Consider the following 25542-nt stretch of genomic DNA (forward strand, 5'->3'; position numbering starts at 1 on the left):
ACGACGGTGCTCATGACGCCGAGCGCGATCACGGCTTGGTCTGGGGCCACCGGCACCGCCATTGTGGCCGCGAGCCTGGCCCGAACGCGTGTTTCATCGGAGCGGGGGGTCCCAAGCGGTGATGTCAGTGAGGAATGTGTCTGTGGTCGTGCTAGTGTCTGGTGTCTACTACTCGCATAATGTGGATAAACGAAAAAAGTAGCGCAGAATTTTCGGGGTTTCAGGCATCCCCAAGGGAGCCTCTGCGGTGCCACATAAGCAGCTTAGTGATTGTCGAGACTTTAAAGGATTCGTTTGAACAAACGCAAACAAGACAAACGGTACTATGGTCACCAGTAAACGAAAATTCGACTTTGAGGGATCATATCTCAAAAGGCTGGGTGAGAGCATAGCATTATTGTTGGAGTAATCGAGATCTCTGCGAGAGAGTAGTAGATCGCAGACAGTAGATCGCAGACCAGGAGTGGAGATCCTAGCCGATTCTACCACACAGTCGGGCTTGGTTGAAGATGAAAGATTGAGATCACAGATTGTGGATCGTGTTGGCAGTTGCCAGGGTCAAAGGTGGAGATTGGAGATGGAGAACACAGATCGTAGATCCTCGCGCCGGGCATCCACCACTGGGGCGGAGATTGGAGATCGAGATTGGAGATTGGAGATCGCAGCTGGCGGCGGCAGGGGTCAAATGGGAGATTGGAGATCGGAGATCGGAGATGTGCGGTGTGAATGAATCAATAGCGCATCTCCTTGAAGGTTCGAGCCCCCCCCCTCCCACGGCCCCCCGAATCGAGATTGGAGATTGGAGATTGGAGATGGAGATCGGAGATCTAAACTGGATCCGGCAAAATATGACGCTGGAGATTGGAGATTGGAGATAGAGATTGGAGATCTGACTGGATCCGGCCTAAGATGTGTCGACGCTGGAGATTGGAGATTGGAGATTGGAGATTGGTGATCACAGAGGCCGCTGTGATGATCTTTTTGTTTTTTAAAGGTTACTGGTGCGCGGACGGCCCGGGGGAGCCTGCGGCGCCATTTTAATCTGCGCTCCTCTTTATGGCCTGCGGCGCCTGGCTTGAGCTAGGAAGTGTAAACGAGTCCGCCAGGGCGGTATGCAAACACGGAGCGCGCTGCGCGCGCGGTCTATGTACGCCGAGCTGGGGGCGTTATCGTGTGGTTCGCGCTGCCATCAACAAATAATTTTGTGTGAGGGAGAGGAGGGGGGGGGGGGGGAGGGAGGGGGGGGGAAGAGGGAGGGGGGGGGGAAGGACCTTTTGGCGGAAGATGTGCTTCGAGCGAGCGAGAAAGACGAAGGCCTATCAGGCGGATTTGAGTGCATGTTGTACATGTGACAAGGGGGCAACGCGTGCAGGCCGAGAGGGCGGCTCGACACGCCTGCTCCGCGGCCTCCGTGTTGGTGCTCGGAACGAAATGTAGGTCCTCCTTGGTGTGCGCGAGATGCTTGTACAACCCGTCAAGGCCTCCCTCCGTGCCGACCCGGCGGGCAGCCGCTCATGGACGCGACGGGCACGCTCAGGCACGCCAGGTGGGAAGTGGTGCATGCCGCTCAGGAGCGCCACGAGCTCCTCCTCGGTCTTTAGAGGATACAGGTTCGCGGCGAACTCGGTCATGCCAGAGACTAACGAGGTGAGCTCCATCGCGGCGCGCTCATAACAAGGAGGCGCGTTCTCCGATCTTCATCTCCGATCTCCAATCTCCAATCTCGTGGGGGAGGCGTGTCAGGGGGGGATCGATGTCCGTCCAAGGGGATGCTCTTTTCCTTTCACACCTTCAAGCGGATCTCCACCCTCTTTTCGCGCCATTTTGCAATCTCCAGTCGGCCACACGATTCTCGAGGCGCCTTTGGCGCGAAGTCAACATCTCCGTCTCCGGCCTGAGATCTCGAGGTGCCGATGGCGGCAGCTCAAGATCTCTATCTTCAGTTAAAGATCTCTGAGTTTTGTGAGAGATGCTGTGTGTGGAAGATCCTCTGATCGGCATCTACGATCTCCACTCAACAAATCTACTGGTGTCCCGCAGAGATCTCGATGTATGCTTGAAAACGATGATCGCCGAGGGGCGCTATCTGTATCTCGCCTATCTGCATATCGGAAGGACAAGGATCAAGGTGGGGGGACTCTGTCCTTAAGGTTAAGGTTGCTCCCGGCCCAGCCTACTCAGTGACCGTCTAAGGGGGGGGGGGCTAAATGGCCTGCAATATCCTTTCTTTTGTGCCTAGCTTGTAGAGCACCTCAAAAAAGTACTATGTCTATGATCTATGTCTTGCTTTCTTTTCTTATTGTCTTGCAGTGAATTTTTTTTCGATGACATGAGGTGGGGGTCCGTGGTGAGCACATTCCCAGATTCTCCAGGTCCCCCCTCGAAAATCGCCCCTTTTAATTCACTGCGGCCCGGCTTTGCTCGGATTACTTTTCACTCGAAGACATAGTAGTTTTTTGGTGTTACGGTGCCTACAACAAATATCCTGGAGCTGATCACAGGGTTCACGGCGGTCATTGTCCTTCCAGCTAAAAGAAAAGAAAGAAATCGTCGAACCGCCATCGAGTGCGGTCATCAGCGCCGTTTCGAGCCCAACAATGCTCGTCGACACGCTCACGCGCTGCATCTCTCCCATCTCCCCCTCACGCTGCTTCAAGTCGCCGGAGAAGCAGCGTGCCCCATCCCAGCAGCGTAAGCAAATGCCGAAGCTGCTCCTGGTTGCGTTTGAGGGCTTCGAGCTGCTTGACGCCTTCGGGCCGCTCGAGCTGCTGCTGCTCGCAGGGTACTCCGTCACCATCGCAGCGCCGACAAACGGCGTCGTCCGTGGAGGCGTCGTCGGGAGCGAAGCATGCAAGAGCGAAGCGGCTAAACTCGAAGTTCGCTCATGCGTGCCCGTTGTCGCCTCACATTCCCTGGTCGAGGCGCTCTCCCAGAAGTGGGATCTGCTGCTTGTGCCCGGCGGCCAGGGCACGCGTGCCCTCGTTGGCGACGAGCCCTTCCTCGCTACTCTCGCGCTCCTGTGTGACGCCTCGGCCGCCGTCGCCTCTGTCTGCACCGGCTCTGCGCTGCTCGCTGCGGCCGGCGTGCTCGATGGCAGGAAGGCGACCACAAATAAGCGGGGCTGGGCGTGGGTGACGGAGAGCAGCAAGCGTGCGGCGACGGTCGAATGGACGCCCCGGGCGCGCTGGGTGGCGGACCGGACCGGCGGCAAGCTTTGTGCGACATCCAGCGGCGTGGCGGCGGGCCTGGACATGGCCGTCTGGCTTGCCTCGGACTTGCTGGGCGCTGGTGTCGGCGAGGCGGCGGCCAAGCGCGCCGAGTACGTCCCCTCGACCGATCCGGCCGACGACCCATTTGCTGCGCTCGTCAAGTGAGGAGTCGGGGCAGACGCCGCACCAGATCCCGGAAGGGCGGAAAGCGCCGCTTTGGTCTCGCTCGTCCTGTGTGCGAATCAATCGGACGTGCTTGCCGAAGCGCGCTCCAGTGCCCGACTGCTGATATGGTGATTTGCTGGCGACACGCGCCGCTTGTGGGGTGATAAGTGAGGCGTCGTAATCGTGTCAAAATGTCGTCGATAAATGCCTGGTGCTCGAGGCCCGGTGTGGGCGTGTGGCGCGGTGTGTGTGTGGTTGTGTGTTGTCGATATGGATAACGACGCGAGATCGCGTGTTGGGTTATTTGTACTCGGACGCCGCTGCTCAGTCGCTCTCTCTTAGTCTCTTTTCGCGGACGGTGTCGCGTGTCGCGGTCCGCCCGGTCTCTCGCGGTCTCGCCGTCCCGCGGCGTGACGGCGCGTGATACGCTTGTGTGTGTTTGCGGGGGGGGGGGGACCGCCGTGTACGGATCGCCAGGGTGTGATATTCCGGCACCAACTTGATTCGTAGATCGGCGTCTCACGGCCGGGCCGCGGGACGGGGAGGGACGGGGGGTCGATCCGTAAATCCGTAATTCCGTAAATTTGTAACGAAAAGCGACGAGGGAGTCCCCCACCACACCCATCCACCAGGCAGATAGAGACACAGCACGCTGAGAAGCCGGAGGCTGGCCTCTCCAACGCTCGCGCAACGCTGTCTGCACGCGCAGCAGCTCTGGGGTCCGGGCGGCCCAGGCCACACGGTGGGCGGGTCAACGACCGTACGACTGCAGTACGACTGTAAAGCTGCGTACGTGTTTCTTAACACTATATTCGTGCTTGCCGTATGCCGAGCCGCGCCTCTGCGAGTGCGACTATCAACCCCTCACACACGCGTGGGGGGGGCGCAGAGCGAGGACCGAGGTACAACCACATCAAACGTCCGCCGGCTCGACGACACGCTACGTCCCCAAGCGCTCTTCTCTCTCTACGAGCGCTGCGCTGCCTCCGCCGCCGTCCTGGCTGCAGCCGCCCTGGCCCTCGAAGCGGTCGCAGCGGCACGCCTCGCGTCTGCAGCGGCCGCCGCCTCCTCGAGCGCCGCCTCGCTCCCCTCCAGTGCCGCCTTGGCCTCCTCCAGCGCCGCCTTGGCCTCTGCATGCGCCGCCCTGGCCTCCGCCCTCGCCACCTCGGCATCCGCCAGCGCCGCCTCGGCCGCCGCCTCTTCCTCCTCGTCCGCCTCCGCCTCCTCCTCCGCCTCGTCCGCCTCAGCGTCCAAGCGCACAGCCTCGGCCACCTCTGCCGACGCCGCCGCCTGGCTCTCCGCCGTGATGCCGAGCCGGATCCGCTCCTCGTGACACTGCTCGAGAAGCCTGATAATTCTCTCCTCCTCGGCCTTCTTTGCGGCCTCGGCTGCGTCTGCCTCCGACGGCGCCTCGGCACCCTCCTCTGTCTCCTGCGACGGCCCAGCCCCGCCTGTCCCTCCGCCCTTCTTCTTCTTCTTGCCCTTCTTGCCCTTGGCGCGCTTCTCCGCCTCGACCTCCGCCAGCAGCTCCTCGGCGTGCCGCGCCGCCTCCTTCTCCTTCGCTGCCCTCTCCGCCGCCCTCTCCGCCGCCTCCGCAGCCCACGCCGCCTCCTTCGCCGCCTTCTCGGCCGCCGCCTTGGCCGCCTCATGCTCCCCGAAGGCGCGCACGCACTCGGTTTGGCCCTTCTCCTTGGCCCATTGCAGCGCGGTATTGCCCTCCTGAGAGCGCAGCGTCATGTCAGCGCCCGCCCGCAGCAGCTGACGCACCACGGCGGGGCGGCCGTTGACGGCGGCGAACATCAGAGCGGTGTCCCCGTCGTTGTTCTGCAGGTCGATCTCCGCGCCATGCCGGATCAGCATGTCGACAATCCGCTCGTGACCTTTGTAGGCGGCGTTCATCAGCGCAGTGCCGCCGGTCGTGCGGCTTCTCTGGTTTATCTTAGCGCCGTGCCGCAATGCCAGCTCGACCAGCTTCTCGTAGCCGTTCACGGCGGCGAGGCTCAACGCGGTGCCGCCGTCGCTCTTCTGCAACGAGACGTCCGCGCCGACGTCCGCGCCGCGCCGCAGAAGCGCCTCAGCCAGCCCCGCGTGGCCATTGGCCATTGCGAGCATCAGCAGCGTCATGCCGATCGAAAACGAACCGCCATCAAAGGTGTACTCGAAGGTCGCGTCGACCCGCCCGCCGCCGTCGAGCCACGCCAGCGCCGTCGTCGTTTCTCCTCTCTTAGCCGCAAGCACGACCTCCTCTGGCACCGTCTCGCCGCCAACAACGGGCTCCATTTGGCGACGGCGCCTCACAAAGAAGAAAAAACCCTCGGGCTACGGTGTGCCTCGCCTGCTTCGCCGTCTCGTCCACCCGCAGCCGCTCCCGCCGCTCCCTCTGGCCCTCCCTCGCCGCCGGAAGGGCGCAGTTCGGGCCGCTCTCCTCCACGCCGGCCAGCACATCCGCGGCGCTCACCACCTCGGACGTCCGTCGCCTCCTCCGCCGCCGGCTCGGTCGAGCCGCCCGCCGCCTCGCGTAGTCGGCGCTGCCGCTCGCGCTCGTGGTGTGCTGCTCGGCGCTGGACGCCGCCACCCTCGCACACACGCCGCCTGCGGTGCCATCTCGCCGCAGGCGAAGGGAAGGCCGACCCCAAATTTACACAAACTCCGAGCTGGAAGTCGTTCGGAAGTCCCTTCGAACGCGCGAAAGCGCCGGCTTTCGAAACCCGGCGCCCGCCCTCTCTGTGGCCGCGTCCTCCCCTGTCCGATCTTCTGGTTCCACTATTTTTTACATACATAAAAAACGAACGCGCGGGGTAATTCCTAATTCGTAATTGTAATTCGTGTAATCGAGACACACGGTTTTCGTCACACAATGTCATTGAGTCACAACTCGCATCTCGCGTTCTCGCTTTTTTGCTCTGGGTGTAAATGCTCTGGGCCGGCGCGGGGGCCCCCGGCCCACACCGTGCGCCGCGCAGCAGTGCGGAAACGGGGCTGGGCTCCGGCTCTATGAGTCTCTATGAGCACCGACTTCCCGATTAAGCTAGGTTAATCAGAGGGCAGATTTGGAGATATCTCGAGGAGTACATACAGATAGACCCTCCAACCATCAGAAAACTCCGACCTGATCGGTCGTACTGACCGCCGACAGATCACTGCAGACAGCAGACAGGCCGACGTCTACACGCGGCCGGCCGGGCGAGAGGCTTGACACGATCCGACCCTGCGACCCTGACGCTGCTGCTCTAGCTATCAGCCATGCACTGCTGACTGCTGCCACAATGTGCGACCTGTGCTGGCCCACTTGGCGGCCTTCCCGGTCAGTGGTGAGGCGCAGTTCAGAGCTGTCGATGGCGCGACGCCGCACTGGTCCCACATTGGTGACACGAGACCACCAAGTTTGCCGGTCCAAGAGAGAGGCACCGGCGCTGTCCTGAGAAGGTGCATGGTCCCTCTTGACTGCCCATGCGCGCGAGGCTGTGTAGGCATAGCCTCGAGAGTGCCAGCAGCCCATCCGAGGTGACGCGCATTGCGCCAGAAGCGTGCACGCAGCTGGAAGGACACCTTCCTACTGGCCGTACGATCAGGTCGTCACTGAATGCTTAATACTAAGGCCGCGAGCTATGCAGGTGATCAATTGTGCATCATGGCACGGTCAGCTGCGCCGACAGGCTGTCGCAAGGCGTGATAGCATGGCCGCAAGTACGCCGAATTCCCGCCATGAAAACAAGTAAAAAATCGCGAAAAAAAACTCCAAAAAATCGGCGCCTGCGGCGGGCCATGGGACCCCATCTCCCCCCCGCATGGACACCCTCTGGGCCCCCCGCGGGCGCCGGCCCAGAGTGTAAATGTAATATTTGTCCTCAGTTGTTCGTTGAGGTCACAGAGGGACGCGCTGACCCCCCCGCGGCGGCGGGTCGCACCGCACACATCTACTCGTACACACGCGGTGCGGCGCCCGGCGGCGGGCGCTGTTTTCTCGCTCCCGTGCCGCGGGGTCCGTCACAGTCTGGGCTGTCCGGACTGCGCGTCAGTCTCAGACTGACCGCACAAGTCCGGGGATGCGGCGGCGGGGATGCGGTACGTCTCCAGGATCGCCTTCGCTTCCTGCTCGGCGGTCGACGTGTCGATGGCGATGACGGCGGGTCCGCCCACGCACTGCACCTCGAAGGCGAGGTGGTCGCACTCGGCCTGCAGCCGCTGCACGAGCGCGTGCATCTGCCTCAAGTTGAGGACGCGCTCGCCGTTGACGGAGAGCACCCGACGGTCGGCGAGCGTGAGGTACCCCGCCGTCTGCGGGCTGGGGAGCACGCGCGAAAGCAGCACTGGCTGCTCGGCCGCCTCGCTCTGCGCGCCAGACAGCACGAGCTGCACGAGCTCGTGCGGCGCGTCCTGCTGCCAGTCGTCCCCCCACTCGTGCAGGTACCTGCGGGTCGCGGAGATGTCGCGGAGATGTCGCGGAGATGTCTCGGAGATGTCGCGGAGATGTCGCGGAGATGTCGCGGAGGCGTCGCGGCGGAGAGCACCGGCCGGCGAACAGACGCTTTTGCTCGGAGGAGCGGCGGGGCAGCCGGCAAGGGGATGGGTGGTCCGGGGAGGCTCACAGAGGGCCCTCCCGCCCGTGCTCGCTGTGCTCTCTAGCCCGGCGCACGGCTCGGGTAATCTCGGGTAATCTCGGGTAATCTCGAGTAATCTCGGGTAATCTGTGCTCTCTAGCGCGGCGCACGGCTATGGGAGAGATGGGGAGATGGCTCTCTAGCGCGGCGCACGGCTCGACGAACGGCACGAAGACGAGGCCGGCGTAGATGAAGTACGGGAGGGGCTCGTCGTAGGCGGTCGGCGGGATGAGCCGCTGCAGCGGCCGCACGGGAACCTCGAGCTCGAGCTCCTATCGGAGATATGGGGAGATATGGGGAGATATGGGAACCTCGAGCTCGAGCTCCTGCTCATTAAATATACTAGAATTAAATAATACATATAATTAACCTCGAGCTCGAGCTCCTGCTCATTAAATATACTAGAATTAAATAATACATATAATTAACCTCGAGCTCGAGCTCCTGCTCATTAAATATACTAGAATTAAATAATACATATAATTAACCTCGAGCTCGAGCTCCTGCGAGGCGGTGGTGGTTGGTGGTGGTGGAGGAGGAGGAGGAGGAGGAGGAGGAGGAGGAGGAGGAGGTGGTGGGGGTGGCGGGGGAGGCGGAGGCGGAGGCAGAGGGAGACGAGCAAGCGCGGGCGCGTCTCGCGGGGCGACAAGGTGCGTGTGGCGCGCCTCTCCCGCGCGCAGCACGCGCAGGCCGATGGTCTGGTGCGCAAACTTGAGGTGTATCAGGTGCGCAAAGGAGAGCCGCTCCTGTCCGCCGAGGGGGGTGTCGGGGCGCGGAGGGAGGGCGCGGGTGCGGGTGGTTGGTTGGTGGGGCGGGTGGTTGGCTCGAGGAGGCGGGTGGTTGGCTCGAGGAGGCGGGTGGTTGGCTCGAGGAGGCGCTCCTGCCCCCCGATGGCAAAAGAGCCGTCGTTGGCGATGGCGTGCCCGTCCAGCTCGAGGAGGACGTCGCCTGGCAGTTGATTCGCAGATGAGGAGCAAGTCACGACTGAGAGCCGTCCGGCTCGACGAGGACGTCGCCTGTCCGGAGGAGCGCCGCGGCGGGCGCGGTGGGCGCGACGCCGCGGATGCGGACGCCGGTGCGCCCCTCCATGCCGAGGTAGGCTCGCAGCTGCGGGTTGTCGAGGGCCTGACAACAATCACCGTCGTCACACATCGCAGCACAAAGCGGCGAGAAGAGCGTGCGGCTGGTCGAGGGGCCTGCCAGAAGATGCCGAGCGAGGGGAAGCCGGCGGGGCGGCGCGGGTCGGAGGGGGCGTCGTCGACGAGGTAGTGGGCGATGATGGGCGCGGGGATGACGTACCCGATGTTTTGCGAGTCGAGCTGGTTCTGGAAGGCGACGCCGATCACGTCACCCTCGGCGTTGAGGGCGGGCCCGCCGCTGTTGCCAGGGTTGATGGCGGCGTCGATCTGCACCGCGAGCAGGTTGGCGCCCGAGTGGGCGTACCGCTGGATCTCGATGCGCGAGACGACGCCCTGCGTGACCGAGACGCCCTCGCCCCCCTCCGGGTACCCCACCACCGAAACCTCGTCCTGCAGCGACGGCATCGGACCAAACTCGAGCGGCTCGACGCCCTCCCAAAAGGCGTCGTCCGACACGGTGAGAGTGGCGAGGTCGCACTCGTGCGCGATGCGCGCCACCTGCGCCACGTGCTTCTGCGAGTCGCCCGCCTTACGCACCTCCACGTACGTCGCATCGGCCACACAGTGGGCGTTTGTCAGGATGACGAGTTGGCCGTCGTGCTGCTGCCGCATCGTGAAGCCGGAGCCGGTGCTCTCCTCCTGCGGCTTGTTGCTCCACGGCATGGCAACGTTGACGGAGCAGTGCACCGAGTACACCTTGACCACCGGCTCTGCCGTCGACGCGGACGCCTCGAGCGGCGCCAGCACCGCACGGCCATAGATGTCGACATCCGCGGCGCCGACGGGCGGCCCGCAGCGGCGGCTGTGCGCGGCCGAGGCTCGTCTCCGGACGGACAAGCTGCGCGGTGACAGGGCGAGGGCGAGGGCGAGCCACGTGTACAACATCACGGCGCTAGCGCGGTGCAGCTAGTCGGAAAAGAAAAAAACCCCGCGCATTCTCTCTCGACCGCCGCGGTTTCTTCTTCAGGGTGCCTCGCAAGGGTGCCGACGACGAGACGGGTCGCGCGAGGTCTGATCACGTTGCCAACCAGCCAAGCGTACATGTGCTCCACTCTCCTCGCGGGCATGCTAGCCGCCGCGATGACGACGATGGTCGCTCCCACCACCGGACTGGCGGCGCCCGCGGTCGAGCGCCCTAGGCCGGGCGAGTTTGGGCGCGCGAGCGTCGTCGCGGCGATCGAGGCGATGAGGCGCGGTCAGCCCATCGTGGTGACAGATGACGAGTCGCGGGAGAACGAGGGCGACCTGATCCTCGCCGGCGAGCTGGCGACGGCCGAGACGGTCGGTTTCGTCGTGCGCCACTCCTCTGGCGTGATATGCGTCGCGCTGCCCGGCGAGCGCTGCGACGACCTGCGGCTTCCGCCCATGGTCTCTCGCAACCAGGACCCAAAGGGGACCGCCTTCACGGTGTCCGTCGACCTCAAGGCGGGGACCACGACGGGCATCTCCGCCGCCGAGCGCGCAGCCACCTTCCGCGCTCTCGCGGACCCGGTGCGCCCTCGCCGTTTCGGCGCCCGAGCCGCGCCGCTGCCGAGCGGCGCCTCCTCCCCCGCGTGCAGGCGCTCGGCCCGGAGGCTTTCAACCGACCCGGCCACGTCTTCCCACTGCGCGCCAGAGCGGGCGGCGTGCTCGAGCGCGACGGACACACCGAGGCGCATGCGCACCCCCTGTGGCCGACGGGCGGGACGTTTCCGTGCACCTTCTCCGCGCCTTCCTAGGCGGCGGGGGACCTCTGCCGGCTGGCGGGGCTGCAGCCGGCGGGCGTGCTGTGCGAAGTGGTCAACGACGACGGCAGCATGGCGCGCCCCTGCACGCGCCGACTGATAGCCATGCGTTCACAGTGCGGCGGGCGGCGGGGAGAGGCCTCTGAGCGCGCTTCGCCCCCCTCGCCCGTCCGCAGGCGAGGGTGGCAGACCTGATCCCTTTCTGCGAGCAGCATGGGCTCGTCCTCACCTCCATCGCAGACTTGATTGAGTGAGCGGCGTAGCGGCGGCGCGAGCTCCACATAGTCCGGGCGCGCGCTGACGCGCCGACGCCCACGAGTAGGTACATCCGGGACGAGCACGGCGGCAAGGTGCCGGGCTGCTGAGCCCATCTCTCGCGAGGGGACACCCGGCGCGGAGGCGGTCGCGAGAGGCGGGTTGGAGAGGGGGGGGAGGGGGGGGAGAGCAACGGCTGTTGCGACGAGATGGCTCGAGACGCGATACCGGACAATGAATTACGGCTATTGTGGAGCGCGGGCCACAGCGCCCGTCTTGCGGGGCCGCGGTTTGCGCGCGCCACGGGTGTTACTCTCTCTCTCTCTCTCTGGGGTCCACATATCACGCGCGCCAGAGAGGGAGCGCACGCGTGACACGGACTGTGTGACCGGACTCGCTTGTCTCCTTGTGTGTGTTGTGGAGGAGAGAGCGCGGCGCACGGGGCTCGGGCGACCTGTATTTTGAACCCACCTGACGATCAATGGTGGTAGTATTTTACGCGAGCATTCTCGCGTTGTTTCGCTTTCGCCGGCGTTGGGGAGACGTGTGTTCTGAATGACGAGTGGCGCAAGTGCCCCACCGGCCACGGCCATGGCCATGGCCCAGGCGGCCGGGGCGCGCACGCGGCAGGCACGGGCCGGAGGGCGGTCGCCCACACGCGCTACACTGAGCCAATTCGCCCTTCTCATCACTGCCCCGACGCCCGCCCCTCGACCTTCTTGGGCAGCAGCTGGTCCGACAGGTCCTCTCCGTGTCCTAGGCCATGAGGAGGGCCCTTGCCCCAGGCAAAAACAGCGCCATCGCCCGTGCGGGCGAGGTTGTGGTATGCTCCAGCCGACACAGCGACGACGCACTTCCCCGCAAAGGCCTCGACCTTCCTCGGCAGCAGCTGGGTCTGATCGTCGCCGTGGCCCAGCCAGCCATGGAGACCACTGCCCCAGCTCCAGAGGTTGCTGTCGGCGGTGATGGCGAAGCTGTGGAAGCCTGCAGCCGACACAGCGACGACACGCTGGCCAGCCAAAGCCTCGATCTTCTTGGGCAGCAGCTGGTCCTGCTCGTCGCCGTGGCCCAGCTCGCCAAAGATTCCATAGCCCCAGCTCCAGACAGCGCCGTCTGCGGTGACGGCGAGGCTGTGGTTAGCTCCCGCCGACACAGCAACGACGCGCCGCCCAGCAAAGGCCTCGATCTTTTTCGGCAGCGGCTGCCACTGCTGGTCGCCGTGGCCCAGCCTACCGAACAATCCACCGCCCCAGCTCCAGACGGCGCCGTCAGCGGTAATGGCGAAGCTGTGCACAGCTCCAGCGGACACAGCGACGACGCGCTGCCCCGCCAAGGCCTCGACCTTCATCGGCAGCCGCTGGTGCTGCTGGTCGTCGTGGCCCAACTGGCCTTCGGAATCCCAACCCCAGCTCCAGACGGCGCCGTCAGCGGTGATGGCGAGGCTGTGGTAGCGTCCAGCCGACACAGCGACGACGCGCTGGCCAGCAAAGGCCTCGACCTTCTTTGGCATCGGCTGGGTCTGCTCGTCGCCGTGGCCCAGCGCGCCCCAGCCTCCCTGGCCCCAGCTCCAAACGGCGCCGCTGCTGGTGAGGGCAAGGTTGGACCCGGTTCCAGCCGACACGCTCACGGCGCTCTCGCCGCCCAGCGGCGAAGGGAGGCGGGTTGGCGTGTTGAGCTGCGTCACGCCCTCGCCGTGCCCGAGAATGCCCGGCATCTCGCCAAGGCCACAGCTCTCAGCCTTTCCGCACGATGAGAGCCGCCCCTCGCCGTCGATGAAAACGCTATGTTGTTGGCCTGCCGCCGCCCTCGCCGGCGGGTTGGACTCGGACAGCAACGCAGCGAAGCACAGCCACCGCACGGCGCAGCTCTCGCCCTCTGGCTGCGCGGGCAGCTCGAAGCCGCGCTCTTGCGCCCACAAGCGGATGCCCTCCGCCGCGAGCGAAGAGTGGAAGAGCAGCGAGACGGCCGCGACGCGAGCGATGTCGGCGGGGCTGTCGCAGCGAGAGAGGGCGCGCTCGAGGAGGTCCGTGGGGAGGTCGAGGAGGCGGGCGGGCGGCGGCGTGTCTGGCGGGTGTGCGGCGGCGGAGGAGGCGGTGGCGAGGCGGCGCGAGCGGCGGCGTGGCGGTGCAGACATCGCGAGAGAGAAGCGGATACAACGAGACCGTCTCTCCCTGACAAACACGGGCCGCGAGGCAGACCGTCTCTCCCCTGACAAACGGTCCGTGCAGGTCTAGATTCTTTTTGCTTGGGCGGCACTCATGACGGGAAGGCCAGCTGAGGGAGGATCGAGGGCCCAACTTCAGAATCGTGCTTTTTTGGTTAGGGACCAAAGCGCGAAGGACCACTTTTGGGTTAGGGACCGCGGGCGACAGGTTAGGGACCGATCGCCGCCGCATACGCCGGCGGACGGCCACCATCGGTGTTTTTGGCTTCGCCACCGTTCAAAGCGTGCGCAATGCGCTCGCCGACATCAAGCGAGCACGCCTGTCCGACGAGCGGCTTCCTGTGCGGACGGCTTCTTGTGGCTCTCGTCGAGAGCGTTTTGCGACCCGGCGGGTGGGAGAATATGTGTCGTCTGATGTGTCACTGTGTACGTCACATCGGTCTTGATAATAAGCACGGTCGATCCGTCGAAGCGATACACCCGTTCCTATCACGTTGGACGGCTGGCACGGGAGCTCTGTGCCAGCAACAGGAACCGAGCCGTACGGCAAGAAGAGCTCGATGGGGAGCGAGAACCGTCAGAGGAGCTTCAAGGGTAACCTGAAGTCCTCCGTGACGCGCTCAATCGCTCCCAAGCGGGTGGCTCTCGAAAACCGTCGATATCTTCCGGAAAGACTGCTCTTGCCGAGCAGCCGATATGCCCAGACGGAGGCGCAGAAAGGCTGCGAGTACTCAACGAGTTCCGCGACCTATGCAGTCAAACCTGGGGGGAACTGACCGCACCATGGCGGACTTCCGAAACCTCCGTGAGCACCTCTGACGGTTCTCGCTCCCCATCGAGCTCTTCTTGCCGTACGGCGGTCTTCCTGATGCGTGCCGGCACAGAGCTCTGTGCAAGCCGTCCAACGTGACGTGACGAGTGTATCGCTTTGACGGATCGACCGTACTTGTTATCAAGACTGATATGACGTACACAGTGACACATCAGACGACACATGCTCTCCCACCCGCCGGGCCGCAAAACGCTCTCGACGAGAGCCACAAGAAGCCGTCCGCACAGCAAGCCGCTCGGTCGAACACGTTGCTCGCTCGATGCCGGCGAGCGCATTGCGCACGAGGTAGACGGTGGCGTAGCTAACATCACTGACGAAGACCGTCCGCTGGCGTGAGCGGCGGCGATCGGTCCCTAACCTGCGGTCCTTCACCGCAATCGGTCCTTCGCGCTCGTCCCTAACCCAAAAAAGCACGATTCTGAAGTTAGGCCCTCGGATCGCAAAGAGCGCCGCCGGCTGCGCCGCCATCAGCCGCACGAGCCGCCCGCCGACGTCGGCGTGCATCGGGTCGAACTCTCCACCCCACAGCTGCGCCACAATCGCGTGCGCCTCTGCCCACACGCCGCTCCGCCTCACCGCCGCTGCCGCGCCCACCGCCGCCTCCGCCGCCGGGAGGGCTCGGCCCGCCTCCGGTGAGGCCGAGGGCCGCGGTGGAGGAGTAGCCCGCGGCGGGTGGCGGAGGGCCGGTAGGACTGGTGGCGCCGGCGACCCACCCGCGGATCGTCGACATCGCCGGTGATCCCAGAGGCCACGCCTCTGACGACTCGGCCTCACCACTCGCGCCTCGCCTCCGGCGCGCCAGCGGAGCGAGCATCGGACGGGAGGCTGAGAGCGGCAGCGGCCCCTCATCGTCGGCGTTGGCAGGCTGGAGCGGCGGAGTGGGAGCGAATGTCGCGGCCGCCGACGGCTCGAAACCTGTGGCGCTGTGGCGCGGCTCACGGCGAGTTCTGGCGTCGCGGGACGAGACCGGGAAAAGAATTTGCCGGCGGCGCGCCACTCCTGCCTTCTACTCATAGCGGTGGTTGAGGCCGATTGCCTTAACTGTCAACCACGTGGTTGACAGAGGCCTCAACCCTCAACCAAGTGGTTGACAGACCCCTTCAACCCCTCAACCACGCGGAATGGCTGTTCACACCCCCCGCGCAAGGTCTGAACACACATTCTCTGTGACGATTCATGTCGTCTTCTTTAGACGCCTGGATGCTGCATTTGACGCGCCGTTTTTACGAGTACTTGCTTCAGCTACGTGCGTGAATGGGAGGTGTGATGCAAAGCCCGGAGGAGCGCTGACAGCCATCGAAGGCCCCCACGGGGCGGTCCCGGCCGAGTCATGGCCGTCCGCGGACGCGGCCCTCCGTCTCCGGAGACATTACCGAACTCAAAACTGCTTTTACCAAAAGGCAGATACGAGCTCAGCTCAGTGAGATCTAGCAGCACATACCCTCACAGTATCCAGAATAGTAAAGTCTGACAAAGTCGGTCCGACCGCGCAGAGCGGTCTGGCTGTCTGCAGAGCTTCCGTCCGAGCCCTGAGAAATGTCGGAGGCATGTCGGCCCGCCATGAGTCATGTTCGCGATTTTGATGGCGTTGCCCTTATTGCACGTGAAACAGACCGCGCCGGCCACGCACCCTTGTTCCCGGAGGCCAACTCGAACAGGTTTGAGCAATGGCCGCCTTCCATGCTCGATATGCAGCAGGAGCTTAGTTGACCCTCCTCGAAGGCCGCCCTGCTCTCGGCATTGCGTTCGTTGCTGACTGATAGCACTGTCTGATCCAACCAGAAAGAGCCGTCCATGGTCCAAGAGCCGTCGAGCTACATGAGACCCAAGCAAGTCGTCGTGATGTACCAGAAAACGAAACTAGCGCCAAAATTGAGATCTCAGGATCAACATTAATTTCTCGCGCCTACTTTTGCTGCTTGAGACTCGCCAAATAGATCCTATGACCGTGTGCAACGTCAAGTCGTGAACCGCGACAAGACCATCGCGCCAAGCGCGACTCTGTTGCTTTTATGCGGCAGCATTCACCCGTGACTCTTGCCGTGGATGGTTAGTGACCGCAATACTACGCCGTGAACTGAGCTTCACCAGCCGTTTCTCTTCCTTCCCTTGCCTTCTCTTGCCGTCCGTTCTCTGTGCGCATTCCACTGCATGCGGCATCACACGCGTCTTCTGCCGGGCGCGCATCTGAACTCGTACCTGGTAGGCCATCGCTTTGCTGAAAGATCAGGCGCCTGAATGGCGACAGTGAGCGTCTCCTACTTATGGATTGCGCTCGAGGTCCGAGGAGCGCAAGAGCGCGCCGCAGGCGAAGCGTTTTTTTGGCGGCAGGGGCTGTTCCAGTTTATCTTGTGATCACGCGCGAGCCTGTGAATAGGCCCTGGAGGCCTCAACCCCCAACTAAAGGGTTGACGGGGGGTCTCAACCGTCAACCAGATGGTTGAGGGGGGGCCTCAACCCTCAACCCCTCAACCACCCTTACGGTCCGCCGCCTCTTTTCTTGATCTCACCAATGTCCGCCTCGCCCGCCCGCGCCAGCTCCGCGCGCCGCGCGCCGCCTCCTCCGTCCACGGAGCGCGGCGGCGACGTCCCCGCAAGCATTCGGGAGGCCGCCACGGATGGCCAAGCGGGGGCGGTGCTGGCGTGGCTCGACGGCGGCGGGCGGGTCGACGAGACGCTCGAGTACACCTTTGGTGACGGCTACCGTGCGAGCGGCATGACGCTGCTGATGATCGCAATGTCCAATGGCCACGCGGAACTGGCCGAGGCGCTTCTGCGGCGCGGTGCAGATGTCTCGTTGCAGAAGAGCGACGGTGGCACCGCGCTGGGTCTCGCCGCCGCGAACGGCCACGCTGTGAACGGCCACGAGAAGCTGGTGGAGCTGGCATTGCGGCACGGCGCGGAGATCGATCAGGGAAACAAGGTTGGCTGCACTGCGCTGATGACCGCCGTCTACCAAGGCCACGAGCGGATTGTCGACACGCTGGTCCGGCACGGCGCGGAGATCAACCTGCGGGACAACGACGGCGACACCGCCCTGATTTTCGCCGCTATCCACAACCATCCCACCGTCGTGCTTCGCTTGCTGCGGGCGGGCGCAGACATGAAGCTGCGCAACGTGGACGGTGAGACAGCGCTGCAGATTGCCAAGGAGGAGGGCCACACCGAGTGCGTCGAGGCCTTCAGGACGTATCTCGGGGAGGTGACGGCAGCTCGCAGCAAGGCGCCGTCGGCCGAGGCGGGCGGCGCAGGGGCGGGCGGCGCACCCGCAGGCGAGGCAGAGGCGGGCGCCAGTGCTGCGGCCTCTGCCTCGAGCGGCGAGGGCGGCGTGGAGGCCGAGCCGAGCGGCGGGGCGGTGCCAGAGGAGGTCGTGCTGGCGGCTCGGCGAGGCGACGAGTCGCCGGTGCTGGCGTGGCTCGACGGTGGCGGGCGGGTCGACGCGACGTTCGAGTACACCTTTGGTGCCGGCACTCGCGTGAGCGGCATGACGCTGCTCATGGTCGCAATGCTCAAAGGCCACGAGGAGCTGGCCGAGGCGCTTCTGCGGCGCGGCGCGGATGTCTCGTTGCAGAAGAGCGACGGCGGCACCGCGCTGATTGTCGCTGCCGTGAACGGCCGCGAGAAGCTGGTCGAGCTGGCATTGCGGCACGGCGCGGGGGTCGACCAGAAGTACAGGAACGGCGGCACTGCGCTGATGGATGCCGTCTTCAGAGGCCACGAGCGGATTGTCGACACGCTCATTCGGCACGGCGCAGAGATCAACCTGCAGGCCAACGAGGGCGACACCGCGCTGATTCTCGCCGCCTACTACGGCCACCCCACCGTCGTGCGTCAGCTGCTGCGGGCGGGCGCTGACACGACGCTGTGCACTACGGATGGCAATACCGCGCTGCAGTACGCCAAGGAGAAGGGCCACACCGAGTGTGCGCGTGCCCTCGAGGAGCACGCGGCGGCCGAGGTGGCGGCCGAGAAGGCGGCGAAGGAGGCGGCGTGGGCGGCGGGGGCGGCGGAGAGGGCGGCAGAGAGGGCGGCGAAGGAGAAGGAGGCGGCGCGGCACGCCGACGAGCTGCTGGCGGAGGTCGAGGCGGAGAAGCGCGCCAAGGGCAAGAAGGGCAAGAAGAAGAAGAAGGGCGGAGAGGCGGGCGCGGCTGGGCCGTCGCAGGAGGCGGAGGTGGGTGCCGAGGCGCCGTCGGAGGCAGCCGAGGCCGCAAAGAAGGCCGAGGAGGAGAGAATGATCAGGCTTCTCGAGAAGTGTCACGAGGAGCGGATCCGGTTCGGCATCACGGCGGCGAGCCAGGCGGCGGCGTCGGCAGAGGTGGCGCAGGCTGTGCGATTGGACGCTGAGGCGGACGAGGCGGAGGAGGAGGCGGAGGCGGACAAGGCGGAGGAGGTGGCTGCCGTGGCGGCGCTGGCGGCTGCCGAGGTGGCGAGGGCGGAGGCCAGGGCGGCGCATGCGGAGGCCAGGGCGGCGCATGGAGAGGCCAAGGCTGCGTTTGAGAAAATCAAGGCGTCGCTGGAGGAGGCGGCGGCGGCACTGAGCGCGACCGGGTCGGCGCTGGAGGGGAGCGAGACGGCGCTGGAGGGGAGCGAGACAGCGCTCGAGGAGGCGGCGGCTGCTGCGGAGGCGAGAGGTGCCGCTGCGGCCGCGTCGATGGCCAGGGCGGTTGCAGCCAGGGTTGCGGCGGATGCGGCCCAGGAGCGCTCATAGAGAGCTGCTCCTGCTGATTGGCCACGGCCGCTGAGACTCAACATTTCTTGTGCGGCGCGGACGGGGAGTCATTGTGTGCGGGTTGTGTCTGGGAGGGAGGGAGTGGGGCGCAGGAGCATGTCTGCTCACCCACTTGCACTGGGCCTTGCTGGGAATGCCGGGGAATGCCGTGGGGCTCCTGCCCGTGTCCGGGCGTGGAGATGCGAGGGTTGCCCCCCCTAGCCGCACCACTGTCGACTTTGTGTGTGTGGAGGCCTTTAACTTACCCCTTACCCTACCTGGGTCCTGGCGAGAGTACTTTTTTTCAGTCCGCGCCAGTCCCATGCCCATGTGCCATGAGCTATGCAAAAGACTAGGTAAAATAAGAAATATTTTTGGCGTGTTAGTGCCAGTGCGCGCCAGTCCGTGCCCAAGTGTAAAAGAATTTTTTGCAGAAACAAAACTGAAAAGCCAGGGAGGATGTGATGTTGTGAAAAAGAAAGAAAGAAAACGGACAACCCTTCGGAGGTGAGCTCTGTGCCGCCCCGCCCGCCGAGGGCGGGGGCGAGGGCGGGGGCGGGGGCGAGGGCGGGGGTGGCGCCGGCGGCACGGGCGAGGAGGCGGCCGCCCCGCCCGCCGCGGCGGACGTCGAGATGGCGGACGGCGGTGCGGCGGCGGGAGAGGAGGAGGTGGAGGAGAGCAGCGCGGCAGCGGCGGACGCCGACGGACCCCATACCCGAAAGAAAGAGAGGGCAGCTCGCGGGGGAGAGGTGACGAGTGAACTACAGGTAGTGGGGAAGGCAGCCTCGACTGCCATACAGACATGGGTGCGAAACAACGACAAGACCAAGGCACGGGCAGAGGAACGAGAGAAGAATATAGGGTGGATAAAGCGCCTGTTCACAGCATGGAGGGTGAGCCACGCCGAACGTACTGAACGTAGAGCCGAGCGGAAGGAAGAGGGGGAAGACGACTCCGAGGAGGACGAACCAGTGGAAATCCCGTTGTCAGCCGTCACGATGCACCCGAAGGGGACCCCAGCGCCGGCATCATCCGCGTGGAGGCACAAGTGTTCGAAGAGAGAGTGGACCTGAGCAATGATATGACTGGGTGGCAAATGATCGCAGTGGGCGTCAGAAGACTCGTCCTTGCTCGAGGAGAGCTCGATAGACTCGAGGGGCCAGGATATGCAGCGAGGAGGACGGAGTTGCGCCGAAAGGCGAGAGAAGCAGCGAGAACAAGGGACCGGCAGGCGGCGGCGGCGTCGCAGAACGAGGCAGAGGAGAGCGACGCGACAGAAGAAGAAGCGACAAGGGAGAGAACGACGAGAGTGGGACGACCGCGAGGTGGCATGAAGGTTGCAGCGAGAATCGGCGAGAGACTGCGAAGAGAGATAGGAAGAGGCGGACGCCCAAGGGTGGGCGACGGCTAGCGCACCACACCCCTCTCCTTAAAATCCCTGTGTGGTGGCGGCGTGCCGCCGTCCTCCCATCCCTCCCTTGGGTTGTCCGTTTTCTTTCTTTCTTTTACCCTTCCCAAATGGATGATCTGGTGCTTGTAGGGCTTGAGGGTGATGCTCCGATAAACCCGCCGGATCTTCGACAAAAGCAGCGACATTTATTTTTTTGGAAGGGTAGGTGTGAATACAGCTTTCTGGTAGGGTTACATCGACGAACTATGCGGCAATCGACTGGGGGGCAGCCCCCCAGCACATCCCGCACAGAGACCTGGATGTAACCCGATTGTGAGCGTGAGTGAAACCGCCGATGCGATTGCTCATTGCTCAGTCAGTGACCGACAGTCAGTCGCAGCAGACTTTGACGATTGGCGGCCTCGCGCCCTCAGTCGCCCTCCTCTACTAACGGCCCTGCCCCAGCCCAGATGCCTCATCCAGGGTGGTGCAACCACTCGCGCAGGGAGGGAGAGACAGTCGGCGATCTGCGCCGCGCAGATGAGCTCCGCCTCGTCTGCGTCGAGGACGTCCACCGCAGGGCTATCATAGCGCCATATGACGCACTGCCTGTTGTTCATTACTTCGCAGGTGCCAACGTCGAGGACAATCTCACTGGTGGCGGCTGCACTCCCGGCCGGCGGTAGGAGAGATGAAGGCTAATGTACTTGGCAGTGTACGGGGCCTTCCGGCGTGAACAGTGCCCCGGGACGAAAGAGGAGGCGACGTCTCTCTCGTCCACGAGCGCCTCGATGTGCGCATCGACGGTGTAACCAGCTTTGAGAGACGGGAACGAACGGCGGTGAATCGCCGACAGGTGCGCCTTCGTTCCTACCACCACTCCCACCACCGCCAGCTCCGCCGTGGACCTTGCCGGGCCCTCTGATGATGTAGTACCGTGGAGCAGTTCGTCCGAGCCGTTGTTGTACTCTGCTGTGGCGCCAGCTCGGTGTACAATACGGACGAAGACGGCCACAGCAACGGTGTAACCAGCGCGAGCAGGCAGCGCGAACCGCTGTGCCTCGGCGCGCCAGCCGCCGAAATCCTCTCAGAGTTCTTTGGCATACAGTTGTAGGGGAACCCGAACCCTAAATTTTCTTCGCCTGCGGCGGGCCATCACTTGGATTCGCTGCTTTCGGATTCATAGCTCTTTCGCACGCCTTTATCCGTCACTCCCCCGAAGATTGGAGGTGTTGATTTATGCACAAATCTATGTGTTGCGAGCGCTAGATGGCGAAATTTTCTTCGCCTCCGGCGGGGCCGCTCGCCGCGGGGCTAGAGGGACTTTTGTCGATGTCGGCTAGAAGTGCTGCACCTTTTTGAGAATTTCACCCTTGAGAGTGGCCTGCCATGTCACAGGAAGGACTGTGGTTGCAGGAGAGTACCACCAACCATCACTTTAGTTGGTATGGTACCCCACCTTCACCCATCCAGTGATTTCTTTTTTAGTTTCCCATAAGTAGGGTAGGTAGGTAGGTAGCTGAACATCTTGCTCGAGCTCTACTTTGACGAAAATGACTTGATGGGCTTGCCCATCCCGGAGTGGTTCGACTCCACATAAACCCGAGACGGTGAAGGGAAGCGTCGTTGGCGGTCTCAGGCCCAGTGAGGTAGTGCGCCAGACTAACCCAATGTCAGAGAGATCCTGCTGAACAAGCTCCTCTTGTAGCTCGATCGGTCACAACCGCCACCACCGACGACATCTCCGCGGAGATGATGGAGAGGGGGGACGACACCGCCCGATCTACCCTCCGAGGTCCCTCGGCGGCGTGCACCTCGATCCTGGACCGTGTTTGTTATGACCCCCCCCCATGAGCACACCAGCGAGGGAGGGTGAGACGATCGAGGGGTCCCGTACCATGCGGAATCGACCCTATCCAGTGCTCAAGTGCTCAAGGTAGGTAGGTAGGGGCAGGGGAGAGGCCGGCCGGGTTTTTCCAGAATTTCATCATGAGTGCCGCCCAAGCAAAAAGAATCTACACCTGGTCCGTGAGAAAATGAAAATTTGCAAAAGTTACCGGTGTCCTCCCCAGAGTCGGGCTGGCAGCCACCAGACCAGCGTCCAGCGACTGTGCCGTGCAGGGCCGGGGAGATATCACCCGGACTTTTTTGTCGAGAGGAGCCGGCCTTCTTGGTACTTGGAGCTGGACGCGACCTTCTTGGACAGCTCACCACCATATGGTCGACCGTCTTTACACATCCAGGGCCGGGGAGCTAAGAAGCGCACCCCCAGCGAGCCGGATGATCGGTGTCGGGTTCCGGGCTGAAACTTGGAGCACTTGGAGTGCAATTATCAACCGCACATCCAGGGCCGGGGAGCTCAGAAGCGCACCCAGCGGGCCGGATGATTGGCATCGAAAAAAGGCCATTTTTTTTGTCAAGGAAGACTCGGCGCGACAGGAGCTGGACGCGACCTTCTTGGACAGCTTCACCACATATATGGTCGACTCGGAGCTCCACGCTGCCGCGGCGGAGGGAGACATCAAGCGCTGCGCCACCCTGCTAGCCGGAGACTCGCCGCCGCTCCCCAACGCGCCCGACAGTGAGGGGAGGTCCGCCATCTTCTACGCGCAAGTGCGGGGCCACGCCGGCGTTGCCAAGCTGCTGTCGACAAACGGGTGGACGCCAATGCCCGAGCACAACCTGTGGCTCGGCGGTCCTGGGGGACGAGCGATGTGGTGGTCTGCTGGCTCGTGGGCAGTGGCTCGTCCCATTGCCGCCCAGCGCTCAATCCCGTCTCAGCCGCAGAGCGGCCGGGCGAAGGCGTCCAAGCGGCTCGAGCGGCGCCTGTCTGGCCATCGCAGCGGCCTCTCTGGCCGCTACGGGCCCTCGGGCCCTGCGCACCCTTGGTATCGGCGCAAGACGGCCGGCGAGTCTGCCGCCGCTCGAGCAAACAAGAAGCCGGGGCTAAACGTGAGCGACGTGGCCGAAATGCACAAGCGCACGGGCACGGAGCGACTCATCGAGGCGCAACTTGACTTTCTGGCCAGGGCCGCCGCGCCGGCCTCTTGCGACGCGGCCGACGAGGGCGAGGGCGAGGCGGCGGCACCTCGCTCCAGCCGCACCGCCATGCTGGGCGAGGTTGCCCGCGTCGTGGTCGCGAGGCGGCCCATCTGGCTCGACGGCTCCTGGAAGGTCGTCGAGCCCGAGCCAGCCACCCGCGACGAGTCCGCCATGCTCTGCGCGGGGCAGGAGCTGCTGCTCGGCGCCATCTCGGAGGAGTTCGACGGCGATGTTGAGTGGCCCGCGCTGGCCGCCGAGCGCGCGCCCCTGGGGTGGGTGCTGCTCTCAAGCGACGCGGTGGAGGCCGACTCGGACGCGGCGTCCTCGTTTGCAGACGCGTTCGATTCGTGCTCCGACCTGGACAGCGAGGCTGGCGAGCTCGTGGACTTCGCGCCTCTCGCCCAGTCGGTGGCAGCAGGGGACGATGCGTCGGCATCAGGGGACGATGCGTCGGCGGAGGCGGCGAGCGCGGCGCCGCCGCCGACCGCGGGCGCTTGGCGCGGGGCTGTGGCGACGCGCGCGGCCGTCGGCCTTGGCGGGGCGCCGGCGGTCTTTCGCCCATCGGACGCGGCGGTGGCGGCGAGGGCGGCGCGGATGGCAGTAGCGCCGGCGGCGGCAGCGGCTGCGGCGGCGCCGGCGGAGGGCGCGCCGGTGGCCGGCGAGGGCGCGCCGGCTCTCAGCGACTCTGCCGGGCTCAAGGACGCGCGCCACGTCGCTCGCGGCTCAAAGTGCATGTCCCACGCGGCGGTGGAGAAGCGCGCGGCGGCCAAGGCGAAGCGGGAAACCAGGTGAGAAAGTCTCACACCAGCCACCAGGCCGTCCTCGCGGTGTCATGGTTTTCGTTTTGACGACAACACCACTGTCCGTGAACGGCGCGGGATTGGTATTGGGCGCGTTCACTGATCTCTTGTTCTTGACGGACCACGCACCTCGCTCTCCTCCGTCCTCAAAGCTCGCCCCTCGGTCTCCGGTCTCCGCGGCTCCCCCGTTTTCTTACATCTTAGCGTTTTTACGACAAACACACGCTCACACACGTTTTTGCTACGGGGTGTGGACCATAAGACTGGTCTTCACTGCAGCACGCCTCGAGCGAGTAATGCGTCTGTAGGCCAATATAGAGCTTCTCGCGCGCGCTCCTCAGCTGGCGGTCCGCAGGGCCGCCCGGGCCGGGCGAGAAGCGCAAGCCCGCCAGCCGCACCATGTGATTCACGATGATGAGCGTCTCGGCCTCGAGCAGCGTGTAGGAGCGAAGCTTGCCCTCGCACTCGCGTTGCTCGAGCCTGAGCCACTGCGCCTTGACCACGAGATAGCCCGCGGGAATGGTGTCGGTGTTGACGACCGTGTCCTCGGCCAGCGTGTACGCCTTCCCCTTGAGCACCGCCAGCCAGTAGAGCCCCTCGAGCGACTGCTCGCGCCGATCTGCGCGGACAGCGGCCAGCTGCTTCGCCTTGAGCGACGCGGCCCACACCTCCAGCGACTCCATCTGCCGCAGCTCGGCCGTCTCGCCTGCGGCACGCGGCGCCTTCTGCTTCTTGACCCTGCCAAAGACGGCGACCATCTCGCAGTCCCCCCAAAGAAGAGCGATGCACGGCGGGCACGCGCACGGAATACCGCGCCTGTGACAGGGAGCCGGTGCGGGGGTCAGGAGGGGCGTGTGACGTGCGGCAACACACGGCACACTACACGGCACGGCACGATCAGCACAACACGGCTCAATACTAGCGTACGTGGTCAGGAGCCCATCCTTCCGCGCGGCGGCCGCATCCTTGCAATCCCCCGCGAACATGTGGACGTCGTGTGAGCCGTTGAAGCCATCAGCCTTGGGGACGGCAAGGGCGGTGAACTTGGAGTGCTGAAAGAAGCCGTAGAAGATGCGCTCGATCGCCCACCAGCCCTCCTTGAACGACTTCGCGACAGCCGGGGTCGCTCGTGCCTTGGCGAGATAGAGGACGACGTTGCGAGAGCCGGAGTGCGGAGAATATGAAATTGCCCGACCGGATCGCCTCAGTGATCGCGTTCGACGGCAGGTTGCTCAGCGCATCGCAGATGTTTTTGCCGTGCATTGACTCGAGCGTCCAGTGCACGCGCAAGATGCCGAATTTGGTGAGCCACTCGGCAGTCTGATGGTAGTTGTCTTTCCCATCGAACTGCGCGGCACAGGTGGGTCGCGTCCCCGGATTTCCTCAACTCACGGTCCGCTCCCTCTAAAGCCTGAACGACCCCCCCCACCCACCCACCCCACCCCACCCTCCTCCTGCCTCCCTCCTCGCCCTCCAAGTGGGAGAGGGGGACGTGCCGCCAAAGTTGTGGTTT

The 25542-nt window shown here is 64.3% G+C and overlaps 7 protein-coding genes across 7 annotated transcripts; 5 read left to right on the forward strand and 2 right to left on the reverse strand.

Annotated features, from left to right (window-relative positions):
* Positions 1–2699: 2699 nt before the first annotated feature.
* On the forward strand, positions 2700–3374 carry EMIHUDRAFT_66371 (hypothetical protein; the record flags this gene model as incomplete). The annotated part of the gene is made up of 1 exon (XM_005767652.1): positions 2700–3374. The coding sequence occupies one exon, from the start codon at positions 2700–2702 to the stop codon at positions 3372–3374; it is 675 nt and encodes a 224-aa protein (XP_005767709.1).
* A 966-nt stretch (positions 3375–4340) lies between these two features.
* On the reverse strand, positions 4341–9999 carry EMIHUDRAFT_103267 (hypothetical protein; the record flags this gene model as incomplete). The annotated part of the gene is made up of 8 exons (XM_005767653.1): positions 4341–4941; positions 7411–7785; positions 8129–8247; positions 8287–8301; positions 8346–8360; positions 8405–8419; positions 8464–8721; positions 9115–9999. The coding sequence occupies 8 exons, from the start codon at positions 9997–9999 to the stop codon at positions 4341–4343; spliced, it is 2283 nt and encodes a 760-aa protein (XP_005767710.1).
* A 288-nt stretch (positions 10000–10287) lies between these two features.
* Positions 10288–10769, forward strand: EMIHUDRAFT_46070 (3,4-dihydroxy-2-butanone-4-phosphate synthase; the record flags this gene model as incomplete). Its single annotated transcript, XM_005767654.1, has 2 exons — positions 10288–10605; positions 10674–10769. Coding segments are annotated over 2 exons (414 nt in total), but the record flags the coding sequence as incomplete, so codon positions are not given.
* A 2697-nt stretch (positions 10770–13466) lies between these two features.
* Positions 13467–14819, reverse strand: EMIHUDRAFT_211418 (hypothetical protein; the record flags this gene model as incomplete). Its single annotated transcript, XM_005767655.1, has 4 exons — positions 13467–13596; positions 13857–14005; positions 14240–14638; positions 14799–14819. The coding sequence occupies 4 exons, from the start codon at positions 14817–14819 to the stop codon at positions 13467–13469; spliced, it is 699 nt and encodes a 232-aa protein (XP_005767712.1).
* A 1508-nt stretch (positions 14820–16327) lies between these two features.
* On the forward strand, positions 16328–18797 carry EMIHUDRAFT_103268 (hypothetical protein; the record flags this gene model as incomplete). The annotated part of the gene is made up of 2 exons (XM_005767656.1): positions 16328–16369; positions 18168–18797. The coding sequence occupies 2 exons, from the start codon at positions 16328–16330 to the stop codon at positions 18795–18797; spliced, it is 672 nt and encodes a 223-aa protein (XP_005767713.1).
* Positions 18798–20657: 1860 nt separating this feature from the next.
* On the forward strand, positions 20658–20873 carry EMIHUDRAFT_356408 (hypothetical protein; the record flags this gene model as incomplete). Its single annotated transcript, XM_005767657.1, has 1 exon — positions 20658–20873. One exon carries the CDS (start codon positions 20658–20660, stop codon positions 20871–20873), a length of 216 nt encoding a protein of 71 aa, XP_005767714.1.
* Positions 20874–22594: 1721 nt separating this feature from the next.
* Positions 22595–24248, forward strand: EMIHUDRAFT_436756 (hypothetical protein). The gene has a single exon (XM_005767658.1). The coding sequence runs from the start codon at positions 22666–22668 to the stop codon at positions 24019–24021; it is 1356 nt and encodes a 451-aa protein (XP_005767715.1). The 5' UTR covers positions 22595–22665; the 3' UTR covers positions 24022–24248.
* Positions 24249–25542: the final 1294 nt, after the last annotated feature.

Source organism: Emiliania huxleyi (assembly GCF_000372725.1).
Source record: "Emiliania huxleyi CCMP1516 unplaced genomic scaffold EMIHUscaffold_48, whole genome shotgun sequence".
Taxonomy (NCBI): Eukaryota; Haptophyta; order Isochrysidales; family Noelaerhabdaceae; genus Emiliania; species Emiliania huxleyi.

Coding starts and splice junctions, on each gene's coding strand:
- EMIHUDRAFT_436756 (XM_005767658.1), top strand. CDS start 22,666: ATGGTCGACTCGGAGCTCCACGCTGCCGCGGCGGAGGGAGACATCAAG.